This window comes from Gastrolobium bilobum, unplaced genomic scaffold (assembly GCF_033153095.1).
Source record: "Gastrolobium bilobum isolate Gb01-03AN ecotype WA unplaced genomic scaffold, APGP_CSIRO_Gbil_v1 utg15969, whole genome shotgun sequence".
Taxonomy (NCBI): Eukaryota; Viridiplantae; Streptophyta; class Magnoliopsida; order Fabales; family Fabaceae; genus Gastrolobium; species Gastrolobium bilobum.
This window is the reverse complement of record NW_026898747.1, coordinates 492,653-514,184: the sequence shown is the minus strand read 5'-3', so window position 1 is coordinate 514,184 and position 21,532 is coordinate 492,653. Positions and strand designations below refer to the sequence as shown.

Genomic DNA, 21,532 nt, shown 5'->3' with positions numbered 1-21,532 from the left:
GTCGGGGTCCTTCACCATGACCCTCGGCTCCTGTTCCCGAGCCGCTTGCTCCGTTATTGTTTGCATTAGCATTTGGGTTCCTTCTGATCTCATTCATTATATTCTGAAACATATCTCCCGTGTTGGTTTGTAATTGGGTGATGGTGTCCCGCAACGTGTTAATTTGTCCTTGTATATCTTGCGTAGGGGTTCTTCGTGGAGGCATCTTGCTGTACATAGATACAGCAAATGGTTAGTGTTCCATCCTAATCCGAAATTTTGCTCTGATACCATAAATGTAACACCCCAAATGTGTAAATACATATAGGGTGCACCTTCATCATGCATTCAACGCGCGGAAGTCTAAATTTAAACTTTACAAATGCAAATATCAGAGTGCGGAATGGAAACACATAACCATACTTATTCCATATAAAATTAAAAGCGTTAAAACGTCAATACAAAATAAATAACACTAAACATTATTTAATGTAATCCCAAAAAGATTAACTAATCATAAATAAAAACATAATTTATGCCGCATCATAAGCCCAGTCATAATGTGGTTGTGGTTCCTCTAGCCATTGTGTACTTAGTGCTTCATCGAAATCATAATGTGGAAAAGCTTCTATTAATAATTTCATAGCCTCAGTCCATAGGCCTCTATCTGTTAGATCCTTTAGTTTCTCTTCCCAGGTAGGTGGAGTTTCTTCTTCTTTACGTACCAGTCTCTTACCCTTTCTTTCCCACATAACTTTCTTATTACTTTCTTTCATCTTTTCCTGAAATGGGTGGTCAAGGGGGGTGAGATTTTGGGGAAAATCTCAGTAAGGTTCACAGCTGGAGCATTCTCCAACTATGACGCTTACTCCTGCAACAGTTTATAATAACAATACAAAATGGAACATTTAACATCATCATATAAAAATATCATGCCATCATCATCGTCGTCATATTCCTGCCGGCTTTTACGGACTTACGGAGATACCCAGAGTCCTCGTCAGGTTGCAACTGGAGTATCAGTGCACAGGCCAACATTTAATAGCATGGTTTTAAGTTTCAAAAATATCATAATCACATAATGTAAAGCACTATAAACATATTGCAGTCAGACCATAACTTATCATAGTTTTATAATGGTGGCATACATAGAGAGATTACTTCAACAACTGTAAACACTTACAGTACTTGTCGTTCTTTACTTGTATACTTTCAACTTTTGATCTCTTTACTTGCCTGTTTGCTCCCTTGACTCCCTAACATCATCATATTATCTTTTAGTAACTTATATAACATTCAACATTTGTGTTTTATCCATGTATAGGTCTCGGCTTTGCAGGTTTAATTACCTAGAGGAGTTGTTTTGCTTACTTACCCACTTGTGTAGGTTTTAGGACATTATTAGGTCATCATAACACTTAATAGAATTATTAAAGATTTCATTCTAGGCATGTATAGGTTCGGCCACCATAGATAAACATCTAGGAATATAATTTTTAAAACATGCTTTCAATTATATTATTAACTTAACATGGTTAGATCCTTTCAACATTAATCAAATAAAACCTCTTTTAGCTACATACCATTCGGCCTTATTGCCCTAAAATACCTAAGGGATTACTTCTAAAACATGCTTCTAACATTATTGATAATTTATCATATTTAAATCCTAGAGCATCATTCAAAACATCATCTTATATATTCGGCCAACTAAGGTTATGATCATGCAAAATTGATTTAGAACCTAGGCTACTAAACATGCTAATCTTACATCATTATTTCATCATCTTTCATATCATTTAAACATCTCTTCATGCTTATAATTATCATACATGGTTCGGCCTTCTAGGGATCATATACTTAGGATATCACTTTCATGCTTTTACATGTCATTCCTAACCAAGAAGGTTCATAGGCTTACCTTTGATGATGATCAACGACTTAAGGAAACACTTCTTGACCTTTGACTACTTTGAATCTTCTTGAATGAACTTCCTTCCTCCTTGAACATACAAGGCCGCAAGCTTAAAGAGAGGAGAAGAGGGATTTTCTTGCTTAGAGATGAAGGGTTCTTTGGTGGAATTATTAGGAAGAAGGACTAAGATCCAGGCTTGTATTTGATCTTGGAACAATTAGGTATTTCTCACTAACACACTCACCATTTCGAAGCATTCATGGACTTCACAAAATGAACTAAACTCTTTGTTCTTTCCTTTGGTAGTGCCGCGGCTATAGAGGGAAAAAGGAGAGACTAAAGCTTGTTCAAATAGGCAACCTAGAAGCCTTGTCATTACTTGATTGCTGGTAGGTTTCGATCACATTAAATGAGAGTAAGGTGGTGATTTGTTGTCATAGGTTAGATTGCTTAATTTAGGGACAAGAACATGATGTCAATTTCCTTGATTAAGGAAATTTAGTGATTGCTTGATTTAAGGAATTGATGATGTGTGACTAATCGTCATTAAAAGTTGCTCCCTTGATTTAAGGGATTGATGAGGTGTGACTAATCGTCATAAAGGTTGCTTCCTTGATTTAAGAAACAGAATTATTTGATTGATTGACATATTGTCATCAATTTGCTTGATTTAGGGAAAGTGATTGACTACTAATCATCATAATCCTAACTTCCTTGTTTAAAGGAATTTGACTGGCTTGACTTAAGGAAATTCGATTTGCATTTAATGGCTTGAAAATCAAATAAAATCAAATTCATTTCCTACACCTAGGCCGCAGATTTTAAATGCTTGGAAGGAAAAGATTTCCTTTAATTTTGGACCATGATTTATTCCTTAAGATTATGGACCTTTAACCTATTAACCTGACCTAATTTGTGCCTATTTTTCCATGATTTTATGACACTTTAAATTGACTTCTTAGAGCTTGTTTTCTCTAGTAAAACCGTGGGCTTCTTGCTTGTAGGGAAGAATTCTAATTTAATTCCTAGTCATATAGTACTTCTTTAGGTTTATTATGTCATGGCCTTACTTTGGGCTTTAACTTGATTTGGGTTTGATTTACCTTATTGGACTTTACTTTATCATATAGAGCTTTCTTTGTATCACTTGGACTTGTCCACATTAAATGGAATTAAAACTTCCTTTGTTGGGTTATACTTTGATCCATGAATTCATTGGATCCCTAATGCTTATGTCTTTGGTCCATTGGACCCATACTTCTAATTTACTTAATCATAAACTATTTCATCTGAAATGTCTCGTTTATTAATTATCATAATTCTTCATTAATCATGATACAATATTTAGGGTTGTTATAAGCTCCATGGAGTCCTCCGTGCTTAGACTTCTTCAAGCTTTTATCTCATCACCCATTCACCAAAAAGCCTAGGCCCTTTGACAAGAAATGATGAGCGAGACCTAAGGAAGAAAACCTACTACTTTATTAATCTAGAAAAGTCTTAGTTTGGAAGATCTTTCTTCATCTCTCCTTCAACCCACATGTTGTCCAAGAGGCTTAGGATGAGCTATTTTCATGTTTGAAGCTTGGAGAATATTCCTTTGGTGATTTAGAGCATAACAATGGTAAGAAAACCTAATTCAAACCATTGATTTGTGAAGCTTGATTTTATATTTTTTTGGTGATTTGGGATGTTCGATGACCATGGGTATTGTTGTTGTTTTGATAGTGGATGTTGTTCTTTGACTGGTTTAGAGTTGAAAGCCACAAATTGTTGGTATTGAAAGCTTGGAATCTGGTTGGATGTTCTAGGGCATCAATTCGGCTATATCATGAACATGGTGCTTGGAAGTTTGCTTAATTTGGAATAAAGCTTAGAAGACAGTTACAAGGCCATTTTAAGGGATTACAAGGTGAGAAAACCTTGCATTCTTTATTGGTTTATGGTTACAGTCATTCTTGATGAAGGGAAATAACATAGTCATGATTTTAATGGGCTTAAATTGATATGATATATAGGTTAAGGAATGGTAGTTATTGGAAGAAAAGTCTTGAAATAGCTATTTGAACCATTATGGAAATTATGGTGTTAAAATAAAGTAAGGGTGCTTTATGTATAAGTATTGGAATTGAACTTTGGTTGATGCTTTGAAGTCATTCCTTGTGTCATTCCAAGTGTTGTTAAGGTGTAAAAACCTTGGTTTTGTGTAGTGTTCATGTTGAGGTCATGAATTTGGGTGTTCTGTGATGATTGGGATAAATGGCCATGACTTGATTTTGGCATGAATGTTATGTAAAATATGATTAGAGATTATGTGTAATGGAGGAAATATATCGAAATCAATCTTAATATGATTTTCGAAAATATGATGAATGACTAAAGTGTTGGATTATTGGTATTTGACACTTGAAATGAACTTGATGGGTTTAGTGGTTGGTAGTTGGTAAACTAGATTGGAGACAATTGATATAATTTTGAAAGGTAGAGCTTTGGAGTGACTTTCTTAGATTTCAAGTAATGTTGGAAGGAAAGCATAAACATATAAATTCATGGTTTAGGAGTTTTACTCCTTTATGTACAGTTCCACCAGGCTTCTCGAAAGTTGTGGTTTTATAATTCGATGATTGAGTGGTGTGTTAGTAATATGGTATGATTGCATTCATATAGCACGGTTGTATCATTGGTGAAAGAGCCAATGGACAAGCACTAGAGGCTAGGTTGTATTTTCAGTGAAAGAGCTGGTATACAACTAAAGTTTGAGTGATTATATTATTGTATGTTATTTGGCCATTTGAACTGTTAAGGATTTGCCTCTAGATATATAATGTATTCCAAGCCATGCGGATATTAACCTTTTATACAAGAAGTAAACTCATAGGTGGAAAACTGCTCCATAAACCCTGAGTTTACTGAGATGTTGAAATCTTACCCCGTTTGGGGAATATATTTCATGTGCTCTAGCAGCAAGAGATGGGCCATCACAGGGCAGGACAGAGTTAGGGTATAATATCCCTGATAATTAAATTCCATTAATTAGAGAATAGGTGTATATGCATGTTCTTGTATTGTGGTTGGTCTTGCGCTTATGCTTGACTGGATTGGTTGGTCTTGCGCTTATATGCTTGACTTGATGGTTCTCTGGCTAGTAGAATCGCTATGTATTGTATGTTATATGCTATTTTGATGCCTGTATAACACGTAAGTGAGCTCAGGGTTGGAGGGGTCTCCAAAGTCCCTGAGTTTAATGAGATTGTATCTCACCCCGTGTGGGACTTATTTAAGGTATCAGAGCATATTTTCTAGGGTTTTAGAACGGGGTGTTACATAGGGGCTCTCATGACTGAAGAGACCAGACTATTATGCATACGCTAACATTTTGGATGTGTTTATTTATATCATGATAGAAGGATGACTATGTATATTGTTTTGGAGATCGTGTTATATATGATCATGCACAGTTGTATGTTTTGTTATGAATTTTGAGAAATATTGTAAATATGATGATTATATATGCATAATATGGTAATTTAAGCAAGTATTGGCACAGAGCCATTTCATGTATGAATCTATTGATGGGTTTTAGATCTGTTGACAGTGATCAGTCATATATATATATATATATATATATATATATATATATATATATATATATATATGAGGTAGGATCCTTTGACACTAGTGTCAAATTTAAAGTTTGACACTTCATTTGAGAGCCATTAGATCAAAAAGATCAACGACTCTAATTTGAAAGCATGTGACACTATTGATCTTTCTTGATTTAACGGCTCTCAGATGAGGTGTCAAACTTTAAAATTGTCACCGGTGTCAAAGGATCCTAACCTTATATATATATATATATATATACTGGACTTTTGGATTTCATGTACCATATATGAAGGTAAGATTTTATCCCTGGAGTGTCCAATTTATAGCTCTTATGATGTCCGTGAGATTCTATCTGAAATGGTACATGTTATCATATTCGGATAGTCATTGACCATTAATTATAGGAACAAGTTTAGGAAGTTGAAATTTTGTATAGGTATGGGACTGTGCAGTTTAAATAATGTGAAAGATACAAGATGCATGGCAATATATAACGAAAATAAACAAAAAAAGTTAAGTCACATAGTTAAATAAGATACTAGTGATACTTTATGTAAGTCTCTCGCTACTTTATTTGAGTAAGATGCGCTTTAAATATTATAGTAAATGTTAACTAACAGGCTTGAGACGGGGAGTTACAGGCCATTATTGATAAAATGAATGCCTTTGAGCATAGTGGTACATGTGACTTGGTTTCTCTTCCCCAAGGGAAGAAAGTTGTTGGGTGGGTTTATGCTATCAAGGTAGGCCTAGATGGTCATATTGATTGTCTCAAAGCTCTTCTTGTTGCAAAAGGCTACGCTCAGACTTAGAGTCTTGATCACGGTGACACATTCTCTCCAGCGGCCAAAATGGCTTTGGGTCCTAAAAGGTTACATGTGATTTTCGTGCCATTGCAGCTATCAGACCTTGGCCATTGTATCAACTAGACATTAAGAATGTATTCTTTCAACCTTGGCATGGTCTAGTACAAAAGTCGAGCACAAAGTCATGGCAATGGTCATATGTGAACTTATATGGGTGGAACAGTTACTTAGTGAGTTAAAGTTTGGAAACATCGAACATATGAAAATAAACTGTGATAATCAAGCTGTTTTACATATTGCATCAAATCTGAATTTTCATGAGAGGAAAAAGCATAGAGAAATTGATTGTCACTTTATCAGGGAGAAGGTTCTTTCCAAAGGAAATTATCATTGAATTTGTCAACCCTTGTGATCAGCTAACAAATATTCTCACAAAGTCGTTATAGGGTCTTCAAATTCATTCATATGTGACAAGCTTGGTGCATATGATTTGTGCACTTGGTCATATGATCTGTATACTCTATCATGGGAGAGAACGTTGAATAATATCTTCTATTTTAAGAAATTGATGCCATAATTTTAGGGATTGTGTATGTGCAATTAGGGGTGTGTATAGAGCGGTTCATAACCGATTTTAACAAAAATCGAACCGAAACGGTTTTAAACGGTTCAGTTTTCAAACCGAACCGGTTTTCTTTTTTTAAAACCGGTTTATGGTTCATAACCGGTTTTGACTTATAAAACTGGTTTTAATTCAAAATCAATTTTAAATCAAAACCGGTTATGAACCATAAACCGGTTATCAAGTTCAAAATCGATTTTATGACAAATTTAAAATCGATTTTTAATGAATTGTGCTATTTTTATAAGTATTCATTTGTTTCTCTCGGTTATAGGTAGTTGGCCAACTATTTTTTTCAAGAATCTTCATTGTTTTGGAACTCTCCGAACGAAATTATTCTTATAGAAATTGCTTCACGTTGTTTTGAGAGTGATTAGTAGAAGAACAGTTGAATTATTTTAAAAATTATAAAAAAAATTGCTCTTTATTCTCTCAAGATTTATGTTAAGGGTTTCATTTGAATTGATGGAGGAAGGTATGGTAGGGGTGTTCAAAATGTCCAAAAGAACCAAACCAATCCATAACCAAACTGCTCCACATTTTAAAAATCGGTTTCATATTAACCTGTATTTTATTTTATAAACTAGTTATTTACCAAATCATAAAAATATTTGGTTATCCATAGCCAAACTGCTCTACAATTAAAGAACAAATAAGTAAATATTTGTGAGTTGTCCTTTTAACGGCGCTTATTCATCATCTTAAACATCTCAGAGACGCTAAGCCAATTGATTAATTTGTTTCCCTTTTCGTTATAATTTTTTAACTTTTGTCAATTCAAAGCCTTCGTCTTGTGAAATTGTGAGTTTACTCGGAGGTTTGTATGTGGTTATTTATTTATTTATTTTTTTGGGAAAAAAGTTGTTACGTTACATAAGAAGTGCTTTCTTCGGATGCGACCTTTCGATTTATGTGTAAATATTTTTTAAAAATAAATGTTTTCTACTTGAATTGCTTAACTTTTTCTGCTAGTTTATTGTTTGGAAGTTTGAGTCAATTGACTAATATAATAAGCATGATAAAAGATAATACTTACTTGTTCTTTGATTGTAGAGCAATTTAATTATGGATAACCAATTATTTTTGTGGTTTGGTAAATAACCAATTTATAAAATAAAATGCAGTTTCATGTGAAATCGATTTTTAAAATATGGAGCCGTTTAGTTATGGATTGGTTTGGTTCTTTTGGACATTTTGAACACCCCTATGTGCAATTAATTAGTAAAATATGTTTATATTTAATTTTATTTTATTACTTCTTTGTTTTCTTTTTTATTAGTAATTTTAAATCCTTTAAATATTAAATGGGGCTGAGATAATTTCTTCATGCCATTCAAAAAATTCCCTTGAATATTCTTGTACTTTTCATGATGATCGTTTTCTTTGTCTAGGCTGTTTCAGGATGCAATCCTTATCCATTTATCTTAGGGTGTGTTTGGTTGGAGGAAAATATTGAGATAGATGGGTAAGTGAGAAGTGGGAATATTGTAGCACCACGTTTGTTTGGGCCAGATTCCATAGTTACCTACCTAAATGACTTTCCTACCAAACCAGGAAGCATGTCTATTTTCATGGATATAGCTGGCTAAAGAATCCCTTTGAGGAAGTGGTATTGCTGAAAAGCAACCTGTTTCCCCACCTTGCAATTCAACCCAAAGACCAGCGTACCCTCTCTTAGGGGGTGGAGGAGGCATACGGACACCCTGGCTTTGCATTTGTTGGAGTGGAAAACCTTGTGGAGGTGGCATTGATGGAGGCCTAGTACCCATATTGAAACCAGTCGTTGAGCCGCTGCCAACAAGTGGTGGGGGTGGGAGAGATGGCATTCCACCAGGAGGTGCAGGTCTAGGACCATTTGCTGCCATAGGAGGTGGAGGCGGCAATGATCCTAGCATTGGAGGAGATGCACCAGGAGGTAGCCCTTGGGGAGGAGGAGGTGGTGGTGGTGGAGCTTGGGGTGGTAGGGGCATAGGCCTTGGTGGAACACCAGGTGCTGCTGTGCCATTGGCTGTAGAGGCAAGCTATGGTTTGTTTGCCTCTGGTGGCTTAGATTTAAAATACAACTGCAGCTGCAACAAGTATCAATCTCGTCATCAGTAATGGATGGGTGATGGTTGCTCACCGGAAACCTCGACACATCATTTCCAAAGACACAGATTTGTCCTTTTTTCTACAGATGGACGTTGGAAACAAACACTTTTTGCATATGGACGTTGGAAAATGATTTAGCAATCTACGGGTATATGGGTAGCAAGGCTGATCCAACTTTTTTAAAAAATAAGAGTATTTTTGTCATAACACATTTTTACCCATCTATATTTTACCAAAATCCAAATATAGACTTTACAAAAGTTACCTAATTTCTCCATTAAAATTTTTCCCTACCAAATAACTTTTTTTACATTTTCCTACCAAACCTATTTTCCAACCATTTCCCCACTAATCTCATTTCTCTATTACTCATAAAAAATTTCCCTCAACCAAACGCCTCCGTAAGATATTGCACCCCTGTAACGTTTTCTGTTAAATGAGAGGGTTAATAAAAACGATGTCATTTGCTAAATTGCTTTGTTTTTTGGCCACTTGCCTGGTGACAGACATAGTAACTAAACTTGGGGTGGACGTTAATATGGACAAAGGTTGGTGCCATCATGAATTTGATAAGATAAATTAGGGAGTCGATCCTTTCACGTGTTAATTAACATGATCATGTCATGTGGGGTAATCATAACTATATAGGGTGGGTTAATGGTGATAAAAGAGGAGAGAGAAAAAATTTAAAGATAAGAAGTTACACAATCATCACCGTTGATTTAATTATTAATGGTTAAGATCTTCCCACATGATACGATCATGTTAAATTAGACATAAGAGCATCCATTTCCGATAAATTAACACACAAGATATGCTTGTCTTTTTTTATTTTCTTTTTTGGTAACAGATCTGCTTGTCTTAAAACTTGATTACAAACAGAAATGCTATTTTCTAAGAATTTTTGTTTTACAAAAAAGTATCACGTATGCTGAATAAAAGCATGAGTGGATAGAGAAAAAACAAGGTTAAAAAGCGAAATTAATTGGCAATTTTTTTTCTTTTTGTTAGTTTGCTAACTTTGGAATAGAAGTGATGGGGCTTTTTGACCACTGTAGCCCTTCTTTAATAATTAATTATCAAATTAATTTTGATTATAAACTATTTCAAAAATTTAACCTCTCCAAAAAGCATAACACTAATTTGTCTATGTTTGACCGATGACCATTAAGTCTACCCGGGTATCCTCCTCTTTACTCGGATATTTTTTGAAAATTTTACGCTACTCAAATAATCAAGGAAATACCTGATATATTTCAAAAAACTAAAAAAATACTTGAATTATTTACCTGGGTAGGAAGGGAGCTACCGCGTAAATTTCACCCAAAATTGCTTCCGGCCATATACATTCGCAAATGGGTGGAACTCAAAAAAAGAGCAGGGAGTCTTTTGTTTCCGGCCACAAGTCCCATAAGAATAACGTAGGGGCATGCATGGAATCTGAATGAACTAAGGTATCACATAAACTTAACATTGTACTGGTGTTCACATGTTGTCTACCAGTCGAAGCTGTCTAAAAGGCCATATATATAGACCTTCTACTTTGATTTGAGCACCACCAACATTGTATTCGTTGTCAAACACATCATGGAATATAACTACCCCCTGATAAAAGAGCATGAAAAGAGAAAAAAAAAATTCAGAAGAATAAGCATTTGACATGACTGAAAAGTCTATAAATTTTCACTAAAACAACATAGTATTGTTTAGTGTGATGAAAGGGTAATGTATTTGGTTTTATGATCTCAAAAATATAGTGTTCAACCCTGGATTGAATTATGATAATATGCATACATATACATAATACACATACACTAGAAGCATGAAAAACAGACATTCAAAATACACTTGATTCAGAAACAGTGACAGACACTATACAAAATATGATCCCCAGCAGCTCTAGGATCTGTACAGATTATCATCCTCTCTACCCCTGAAATATGAATACGGATACTCATACATGCTTGGTGCCAGAGGCGGATAATGTGAGCCAGACAGCGACAGCGGAAGGTACAAGATTGATTGAGAAGATGCAGAAGAGGGATAACGAAATTTATCCGGATAATCCCCTTCTTATATCGGTAAATAATTCAAGCATTTTTCCAGTTTTTTGAAATATATCAGAGTATCTCTTTGACTACTCGAATAGGGTAAAATTTTTAAAAAATACCCCGGTAGAAAGGAGATATCCGGTAGGCTTAATGGTCAACGGTCAAACAGGAACAGATTGATGTTATGTATTTTTGGAGAAGTTAAATTTTTGAAATAGTTTACAATTCAATTTGGTAATTAATTATTAAAGAAGGACTTCAGTGGTCAAAAAGTCAAAGTGATGGTGCTGGTGTTTTTCTTTTTGTTAATTGTTTTGCGAAGACAAATTCTTATCATTTAGTATTTTTTAATAGGGTTTGTTTTTTCTGATGTTACTTTAGATAACTTTATCTAATGTTCATCAAAACGACGTCGTTTTGGGACGGAAATCATGGTATTTTTGTAATTTTAATTTATTTCAGGGTTATAATAGTCTTTATCACTCTAATTTTTTAATTTTTCAACCCCAAAACAACGTCGTTTCAATGAACATTAGATAAAGTTATCTAAAGTAACATCGAAAACTTTTTTCCCTTTAATAATACGTAAATCTGGTTGATAGAATGCAAAAGTTCTTTTTTAAAAAAAAAACTCTTATTTAATATAATATCTCTTTCAAACTTGCAGGCATAATATTACGATGTAATTTATGCTTTCCATACTACATTACAACCATATGTCAGAATCTTCTATAATAACAAAGAAGCTGAAATCATGTTATTTTTGTCACCAAGAAATAATATTAATGCAAGAGCTCACTTTCAATTTTCAGTTATTACTCTTGAGTTAAGAGTTACCAATCAAGAGAAAAACCAATGCTAGAGCTCGACACTTTACCCATTCAAAAAGTGGTGATCGTTCCCTTGGTTGATGCTTCTCTTGTAAGGTCCTATAGCATGAAGGTTCACTGGCTCAATAGAAGTGAAGAAAATCCGTATACCTATAGGTAGCCTTATTCTTGTATCTTTGCACGAAGGCTATTTCTTGGATTCATAACGAGTAACCATGACCTCTCGGTCACAAAGGAGAAGCTTTAAGTGCACCAAAATTCAAATGATAAAAGAAAAAGTTCTAGAAAACACTAATTTGCTTGTAGTTAGTAATGTTACTGAATATGTATGCAAATGAATATCAGAACTAGCAATACTACTTTTATTACATATAGAAGGACATGAAGGATAATGTTTCATAGCTGCAAAAAATCAAATTTTCAGTTTATGCTAAAAAATGAGCACAACATGAAACACAACACCAGCAAAATTTGTAGTATCCTTGGCCAACAACATGAAATTTTCAAAATTTCAGGTAACTTGTAAAAATTTTGAATACTGGAAGAAACATCTTTCCAAGAAACAACATACATCACTTCATTCCAAAACAACTTTTGCACCAAGAGCTTTCATTTTCTCTATTATCTGTTCTCCTTCTTCCTTTGAAACACCTTTCTTAATAATAGAAGGTGTTTTTTCGACCAAATCCTTTGCCTCCTTCAAACCTAAATCAGTAAAACCGCGAACCTCCTTGATGACTTTAATTTTCGAAGCCGCTTCATAGGACTCCAGTTTCAATTCAAATACAGTTTTTTCTGGCTTTTGCTCCTCCTTGGCTGCTGCTGGTGCTTTTGTTGCCATTCCGGCCAAACTCGCAGCTCCGGGTTTCATAAACCCCACGTTAGGCAACTCCTTAATCCCCATTTTCTTCATCAGAATGAGACCCAATTCGGCAGCTTCGGCTAGCGTAAGAGATGCCATTTCATCAACAAGCCTGAAAACTCTTTCTGATGGGGGGCTATGATGCTCAGTAGGATCAAATGTTGCAGGGTCAAAATCAGCTGGGAGACTTCTTTGGTCGATTTCCACTTCCTCGACATCCTCCTCCTCCTCTTTCCTTGCAGCTTGACCAAGATTTCTTGAAAATACTTTAACATTACTAGCATTAAGCCCTACCACAGTTCGATGAAAAGGTTGTCTATATAAACCATTCGGTAAATAATGCCTTATTCTTAAAAGCAAGTTCATTCTTGGTGTGTAAGGTTGCTATATCTCAGAATGGAAAATCAGCCCAGTATAACACACATTGTAAACTCCTATTCCAGTAAATAAATATCCTGAAACCAGAACAAAACAGAACATTTTGTTTAAATATCATCATCCAAAGCTTGTTGAAATATTGTTCATCTTATATGAATCAAACTTTCAACTAACATCATTAGAAAACCAGCTACAATCACAGAATCGGAAGGAAAAAGTTGTGCAAGAGTCCTGAAAATTGCATGGTGTTTAAAGTAAATTACTAAATTTGAAAGAAAGATGGACCCAACACTGCATATTCTCATGTCATGGATGATTTCATAGAAATAAACAGTTCTTGAAGAATTTAGAACCCACTTGAAGTCAAAAGCTTAACAAAATGGAAATATAAGAATGAGGAACAGATAGAAAACGCATGAAACCACAAATTACACAACAAATTAATCCCCTAAGCATAACTGCCAAACCTTATATAAGCCAAGCAAAAGTCAACACTTCCATGCATCCTTCATCATACCCCCACAACAATGAACAGGCACACCAAAAATAAGTTCTCAGACCAAAAATAAGTTCTAATACCAAAAATAAAATGTACGACATGTACACCAAGTTATGAAACTCAAACAAGAAGTTAATAGAATAATACAAAGAATAAATAAATAAATAAAATTTCAAGAGTTTTGCCACTGAAACAGAACATTAAACTTCGAAAACATCAAATCATCATTCCAAGGGAACCACTTGCAGAGACAGCTATACCAAATCCAAGATTAAAAAAAAATACTTTTTAATCTTGTTTGCAGCAACAGGCAAAACAAAACATCATTCAACCCCAAAATCAAATACCAAAAAAAATAAAAATAAAAATTAACATTTTTGACAAAAACCCAAAATTCTTTTCTCAAATTTATGACTGCCCAGAAAGAATAAATCTTAAAATCATTGAGCAGAATGAAGAACAGGAGAGACTCAAATTCTTACCTTAATCGATTTCAGACCTCGTAATGCAAGCTTTAAAATCGGACAGAAATGGTGCCAAGGGTTTGGTTCGGAATTTTGTTATGGGTGAGTGAGATTAGGTTCCAGTTTCAGTCCAAGAATTCAGTGAAAAACGTAGTTGGAATGTGGGTGGGTCATATTTTGGACTGGACCGGGTTTTTAAATCTGCCCGACCCACCAACCTTTGCGTCAACTATTTATGTATTACCAGATTATTATACACGCAGAAAATAAATAATTCATACTTTAAAATTATTAACTGAAAAATAAAATCCAAATTTTAGAAGTAGATAGATTTTACCCTTGATCTTCAAACATAGTTTCCTTTTAATACAAATCAAATATTTAAATATTTGCATTAAAGGTGCATGCATGCACTTTATCAAAATGAAACTGTATAAAATTATTAATTAGTGATAAAAACATGATAGGAATGAAAACTTATAAATGTATAGAATGAAAACTTAGTAATATGGAATTGCTGGCTGTGTAGGCTGTAGCTATAAGTAATAGTGACAATAATGCTGCTCCGAAGTGTTAGCCTAAGAAACATAGATAAGATATGTCATATTTGCATAATGCATAATAGTGACAATAATGCTGCTCCGAAGTGTTACCCCGAAGTCAAAAAAATCTCTCCCCATACGAGATTAATGTTTTTCTAGCAACAGACATAAAATTATCTATTGCAAATTCAAAGCAATATAATTTTGTGATTTACAAAAAGGGATAGGATATTTTAACAACTAATTAGTGTTACTATCAATGTTACTACCAATCAATTTTATTGTTATATCGATTATGTTGATCCAACGATTTTATTTATTTTCATCTTTGTATAGTTATGATTTTTCATATTTAATGTGAAAGTATTAAATATAGAAAATCATAACTATAAATATAAAGTATTAAATATGAAAAATAATAATCGTACAAAGATAAAAATAAATATAACCGTTGGATCAACATAATCGATCTAACGGTGAAATTGATTCGTAGTAACATTGATAGTAACACTAATTAGTTATTACAATATCCTATCCCTTAAAAATATATATATAAGGGATTTTTGTAAAATTCATTATACAATAAGAAAGTAAAAATTTCAGAATATACTTTTTTTTTTAAATCTCAAATAACATCGTTTTGAAATGGCCTGTGATAACTTTATCTGTCCTTCCACACCAGATTAACTTGTTCATTTCCACATATTCCTCCTATTAAGTTTTTTTTTTTTTTTGTTCATTGTTGTAAACGAAACGTTTTAAAACTAACCCTTGCTATATAATATTTTATCATTTATTGTGTTTTTTTTAAATCACTTGGTCCAGTTTTAACTGCGTCAAAGATAGACTTGATTAAAAAAAATTCACAAAGAGATAAGTGATAAAAAAAAATGCAGAGATAAATAATTTTGAAACAAACCACATGAGAATTTTTGAACATTTTCCTATTTTTTACTATTTCATTAATTTCGCATATTACAAAATAAAAAGTTTATTCTATTCCATCATAAAATATTCAATCGATGATATAATTATTTTATTTTATTTTATCATTTTCTATTTCATTCCTCTCTTTATTACATATATAAATATAACTTGAAGGAACTGCATTTAAGAAGAAGAAAAAATGTGAATCTCATAATCCTCATTTTGAGAGCGAAAGAATTTTAAGATACTTTAGAAAAAGGAGACGGATAGTCTTGTTAAAAGGATATGTTTCAAACAAATTTTAACAACAAATGGTGTTAAAATATTAATTTACATAAAAGAAATTCTAGAAAAATTATGGCTTGATTGTTGTAAAATAAGATAATTTTTAAACAAAATTATTAAAGAGGGCAACCATAAATTCACATCAAGTTCAAACTCATACTTAAATATAATATGATAAATTTACATTTTACTTCTAGTAAAATTGGCAACAGAGTATAAACCACAAACAATTTTTGTTGCATTAAAGCATGGGAATCAACTCTTCAAATTTACGGAACATAATTAGATCATGTTATAATTTACTCTACGGATTCACACTGATCATATTCCCTGCTGAATTGAAAATAAATTAGTAAAAAAACTTCAAAACAAAGGTTTGTGCCGCTTATCCACTTGCTTCTCGCTCTTTATTTCTCATCAAGACATACCATAACTAAATATGAAAATACAAATTTGTTATCCAATCATCAATTTTATCCCAGCATTTCTTTCTCCAGAAGTGTTAGTATTACTATTGCAGCATATACAAATCACAGCACATTATATCGTTCCCCACCAAAAGTTTTAACGAAATAACTGCTAACAACAACATTAACTTAATAAGAAAGAAAACCATGAAAATGTATTTAGGAAAGTCTAGGACAAATTTGACAGAACCAAAATCTAAAGGATCAATTTATAAAATAACAACCCAGAATACTCCCACGAAATCATAGTGGTGTCTTCCTTCAGAACCCCAGGGAAAAAAATTTCCCCGATGTTCTATTCATATAAACTTTAATTCCCCTCAGCATCAGTTGCAGCAAATTGCGACTGCCCCAATAACAGTTTGGTAGCTTCTTTTACACTCAACTGCAACCATAGTTTAGTTTCTATCACAGCTTATCATTTTGGATGTTTTCATATTTCAAAAGTATTTCTTTTCATAAGAAACCAGCCCATGAACTCCACCTTCAACCTGTGCTGCTCCAGTCCGGACCTGCGCAGAGCAGACCAAATATTAAGAACATAATAAAGTAAAACCCCAATTTGGTCATGGAAAAATAGAATATTAATTTTTCCTCGAAAGAGTATGACATAAAGTTGATCCTTGAATGACATTTTTTACATAAAAATAAACCAAAAAGTTATTGTTACCGGGGCCAAACTGCTATCATTTGATAACAAGAGATAGTCGTTTGAGGTCAGTTTACTCCAATGTAATTTAAATGAAATCTCAAGCAAAGTTGCATATTGCGGAATAAAATAAAATTGGAGAGTCCCCTTGGACAACCCACAATAATATTTAAGCTTTTCCATCAATTGAATCAATTCAAGTAATTTGAAATTTTAACAAAAGAAACAGTGCTTTTCCTCTGTTTTTCATTCAAGATGCTTTTAGGATCAGAAACAGATTCATTTTTTAGTCCCAACTTCCATTGGATTAATCCTTCCCAGCAGAAAGTAAAATTATCTTAAATCAATACTAACTAACTACTGTAATATTTTTACCCCCTTTACTTGTTTTATTGGTTTAAGAATGAAATATCAAACAAAACAAGGGTTTTCTTTTCAGAAAACTAATATCCTACCTTTTCTAAGGGAAGTTAATCAGTCATGAAAATTAATAAATAAATAAAAATGAACAAAGCTAATAGATAAGTTCAATAGGAGATTGGGAAGTCAGTGAACAAACAGCATCACCTATTTTGATTGTGCAAATGATGCAGCTTCATGACAGTTAATGCTAATAACCAGAGTAAGAAATAAATAACTGGAAGTGCTGGTCAACCATACCTCTAGCCTTGTCACCCTGGATCTTAGAAGGTCATGAGCAGACTGCAGGGAGGAGGCACCGATATCTTGAAACCCTTGCTTGACTGCTTGCAAGGTGTATGGTATAAACTTCAAGACAGAACCTTTATCTTTAACTGCTCCAACAACCCCCTGTGCAATTTTTAGCTTTGCTGTATCACCCAAGTACCTTGCATCACTCCCCTTGGTCATAGCTTCTAGGGAACCCATTCCCCTGTACTTTTTTACACGTTGACCATTCTGGTGCAGAAAAAATAGTTATGTAATTATGCATATTATTACCAAATTTATTATTGCTTGAGCATGTATAAGTAATCAACCAAAGAAAGAGGCATTAACAAAATAGTGAAACTAAAAGACATGAAAGAAAAGGAAACCACTACAAAAAGAGTGAGAAATATAAGCACATTTTCATAAATGTGACACACTAACAACATATTGTTTCTAGAAGCATCCCACAAAAACATCAGAAGTTTTTATTTTGTATAATTTGTCATACTTACAGCATGTAAAAGGGCCAGCTATTTGTTAAAATGGACAAATCCAATAATAATAAAAGAAACCCTTTCACTTCTAGTACAACAAAAAGACTTCTTACAAATAACAACATTGTACCATAAATAAACATAGTAAAGATGTTTCGCAAAATACTCTCCCACTATATCAGTATCCACACTAAAAATTAAAAGTTAAAAAGTTCTAATCCTCTTCCCACTTTCCATCCATTTCTAACCAATAAAGTTTTCACCTTTTAACACACTATTACTAACTCACCTTTAACCACAGGCATTGCACATCCTTCCTCTTTTCTCTATTTCTAAAATGATTTTCTTTGCAACATTAAATATATGCTAATAACATACAAACAGCATAAACTTTTTAACGCATCAAGAAGCAATAACAATTCAAAAGATTCCCCCTGTTCTCTATTTCTAGAAAGGTTTTCTTTACAACACTTCACACCCAATATGCTGATAACATATACAAGGCATGAACTTTAAACACACAACGAGTCAATCACAATTCACAAGAATCTATCAGGCTTCCATACCTGATATTCATAAGCCCCAGGAGCCTCAGTGCTACCGGCTAAGAAGCTTCCCATCATAACAGTAGATGCTCCCAATGACAAAGCCTTGACAATATGACCAGAGTTTGAGATGCCACCATCAGCAATCACAGGAACACCGCTTTTGTAAGCAATGGATGAGACCTTGTAAACAGCAGTTGCCTGAAAAGCATAAACTCTATATTAATAATTGAGGCATTGAGCACAAGCTGGAATTTGTTAGCAGGAACAAGGATGGGTGTCAGATTCCACAACACTTGAAACTTGAATGCACTATCAAAAGTCTATACACACTTAAGCTACTCAAAACAAACTTTTGTATCCAATAAGTCAGAAAATCATCACTACCTAATGCCAAATGAAAAAAGTAGTTCAAATTTTTACGCATATAAGGGTCATTGATCTATGGCCTTTAATATTTTGTTAAAAAAGGATTAGGGAAAGGAGAAGTTGTTCCCTTCCAAGGTCAGGATATGCCATGCGAGCCCCATCAAGTGCTTTCAGTGGTAATCATAGAAGACCTCCTTAATGAACGGATAAATTTTCAGTACCCCCAAAATGCTACACCCACTAAAATTAGAAAAAAAGACTCACCTGACTGCATTTATTATTTATTTCTAATTTTAGAACTGGGGTATATACACAAGAGTACTGCAAATCTACTCTCAAAAAAGGGCCACGGGCAAGAACGAATATCTCAATCCTACTAGTTAAACCAACCCTCAACAGCCATTGCTAATACTTAAAACTCAAGCCTGCTCAAAACTCATGGATTTATCAAAAACTCATCGCAATCCAAAGCCAAATGCAACAAATAGTTCATAAATTAAATTCTACAGGCAACAAATAGTTTATAAATTAAATTCTACAGGCAACAAAGATAAAAGAGACCATCAGCAAGAGACCAATTAATGGGAAATCAATCATACCTGACCACGCCCAACTGCACAGACCTCTTGAGTGGTGCAAATAGACCCAGACCCCATACCAACCCTCAACCCATCAACACCAGCTTGAATCAAATTCTCAGCCTGATACATAGTCACCACATTCCCACCAATCACATCCAACTCAGGATACACCTTCTTCACATACTTTATCATATCCAATTGATAAACAGAGTTCCCCTGTGAGCTATCCAAAACCACCACATTCACCCCAGCCTTCACCAAATGCTCCAACCTCTCCTTATCTTCCTCCCTCGTCCCAATTGCCGCGCCCACCATCCACTCTCCGTCCGCCCCTACAGACCCCACCGCCGGCAACCTCGGATACCCTTTCACCCTCTCAACGTCCTCCTTCATCACCATATCCACCACCTCACCATCCCTCACCAAAGCCGCCGAATTCGCCTCCTTCTCTCTCAATTCCTCCTCAATTCGCGCCAAATCGGCGTCCCACGTCAGTGCCACCGGCACTTTCGCCATGTAATCGGAAACCCTAGTGCCCTTGTCGTTTTGATTGGCCCAGTCAGCCCTCGAGACATACCCGAGGAGCTTCGACTTCGCGTTGCCGGATTCGGTTACGAGGATGAAGGGCGAGTCGGAGAAGTTCTCGCCGGATTCGATGGCGGCAGAGGGCGAGCAGAATACGGGGTCAGAGACAATAGGGACGCGGTGAGACTTGGCGGCGCGGACGCAGGAGGCTTGGCGGGAGGGAGTGGTGTTAGAGTGGACGATGGCGATGCCGCCGAGGGCCGCCATGGAGACGGCCATCGCCGCCTCAGAGACGGTGTCCATGGGGGAGGCGACGAGAGGGGTGGAGAGGCGGAGGTTTCGGGTGAGGTTGGTGGAGAGGTCGACGGCGTCGGCGGCGAAGTCGATGTAGTGAGGGAGGAAGATGACGTCGTCGTAGGTGTAGGAGAAGCCCTGGTTGAAGAGCTTCTCCGCCGTGAAACCGTCCTCGATTGGCGGCGGAGTGAAGTCCATTCTGCTACTGTGGCGGTGGTTGCCGGAGAAGAGAAGAGGGTTCAGCTAGGGTTGCGCGGTTTATGGGTTTTTCTTTTACAACAAAATAGAAATAAAAAATATTTTTTGGCTTAGTAAAAAATAATAATGCTATGCATGCCTATAGTGAGACCAGGGAAGAGTGCTTGTTTTTTAACTGATATAAGTTAAACCGAATGATATATAGACCGGCTAAACTGAATGATATATAGACCAGTTTTTATTTTTAAATAAGGGAAAATAAACCACTGTTAGCTACTAATAAGTCTGGGTGTAGAAACACTCATCAAATCTTGCAGGGAGATTCCAATCTTGAGAGAAGGACAGATTAGCAAGCCAGTGGGCAACTCTATTGGCTTCCTATGGGTGTGGGAAATTTTAATTGTCCAGGAACATTTAATGATCGGTTTTTTTATTATTGTAGTACTTTATTAATAAATATTTATCAAATTGTCTTCGATTAGAAATTATTTCAAAAAATTAACTTTCCTAAAAAACATAACACCAATCTGTCCATGTTTGACCGTTGACCATGAAACCTATCCGAGTATCTCCCTCCATACCTGGATTTTTTTTGAAAAATCAACCCTACCCGGGTATGTAGGGGATACCCGGGTAGTGTTCTTAAATCTGGAAAAAAAAATTGAATTATTTACCCGGGTAGGGAGGGGGATACCAGGGTAGATTGCGCGAATAGAGTTTATTAAAAACTCAGCAGCCCCCATTTGGAAAACCCACAAAGGGGTACCCGGGTAGAGAGCTGCTGGAGTGCGATTTCATCCATTCTCTGAGCACATTTGTTGGATCATTTCAAGACTTTCGGATCATCCTTGGCGCACGGTATTGGTTCCTTCTACCGATTGAAA

The 21,532-nt window shown here is 35.0% G+C and overlaps 2 protein-coding genes across 2 annotated transcripts; both read right to left on the bottom strand.

Moving 5' to 3' along the window:
* Nucleotides 1–12,262: 12,262 nt before the first annotated feature.
* On the bottom strand, nucleotides 12,263–14,257 carry LOC133283839 (uncharacterized). The gene is made up of 2 exons (XM_061480751.1): nucleotides 14,122–14,257; nucleotides 12,263–13,217 (listed from the first exon to the last, which is right to left on the bottom strand). The coding sequence occupies exon 2, from the start codon at nucleotides 13,126–13,128 to the stop codon at nucleotides 12,478–12,480; it is 651 nt and encodes a 216-aa protein (XP_061336735.1). The 5' UTR covers nucleotides 13,129–13,217; nucleotides 14,122–14,257; the 3' UTR covers nucleotides 12,263–12,477.
* A 2,008-nt stretch (nucleotides 14,258–16,265) lies between these two features.
* LOC133283835 (inosine-5'-monophosphate dehydrogenase-like) lies at nucleotides 16,266–20,833 on the bottom strand. Its single transcript, XM_061480747.1, has 4 exons — nucleotides 19,650–20,833; nucleotides 18,703–18,882; nucleotides 17,634–17,891; nucleotides 16,266–16,836 (listed from the first exon to the last, which is right to left on the bottom strand). Exons 1-4 carry the CDS (start codon nucleotides 20,646–20,648, stop codon nucleotides 16,765–16,767), a joined length of 1,509 nt encoding a protein of 502 aa, XP_061336731.1. The 5' UTR covers nucleotides 20,649–20,833; the 3' UTR covers nucleotides 16,266–16,764.
* Between the last annotated feature and the right edge of the window lie 699 nt (nucleotides 20,834–21,532).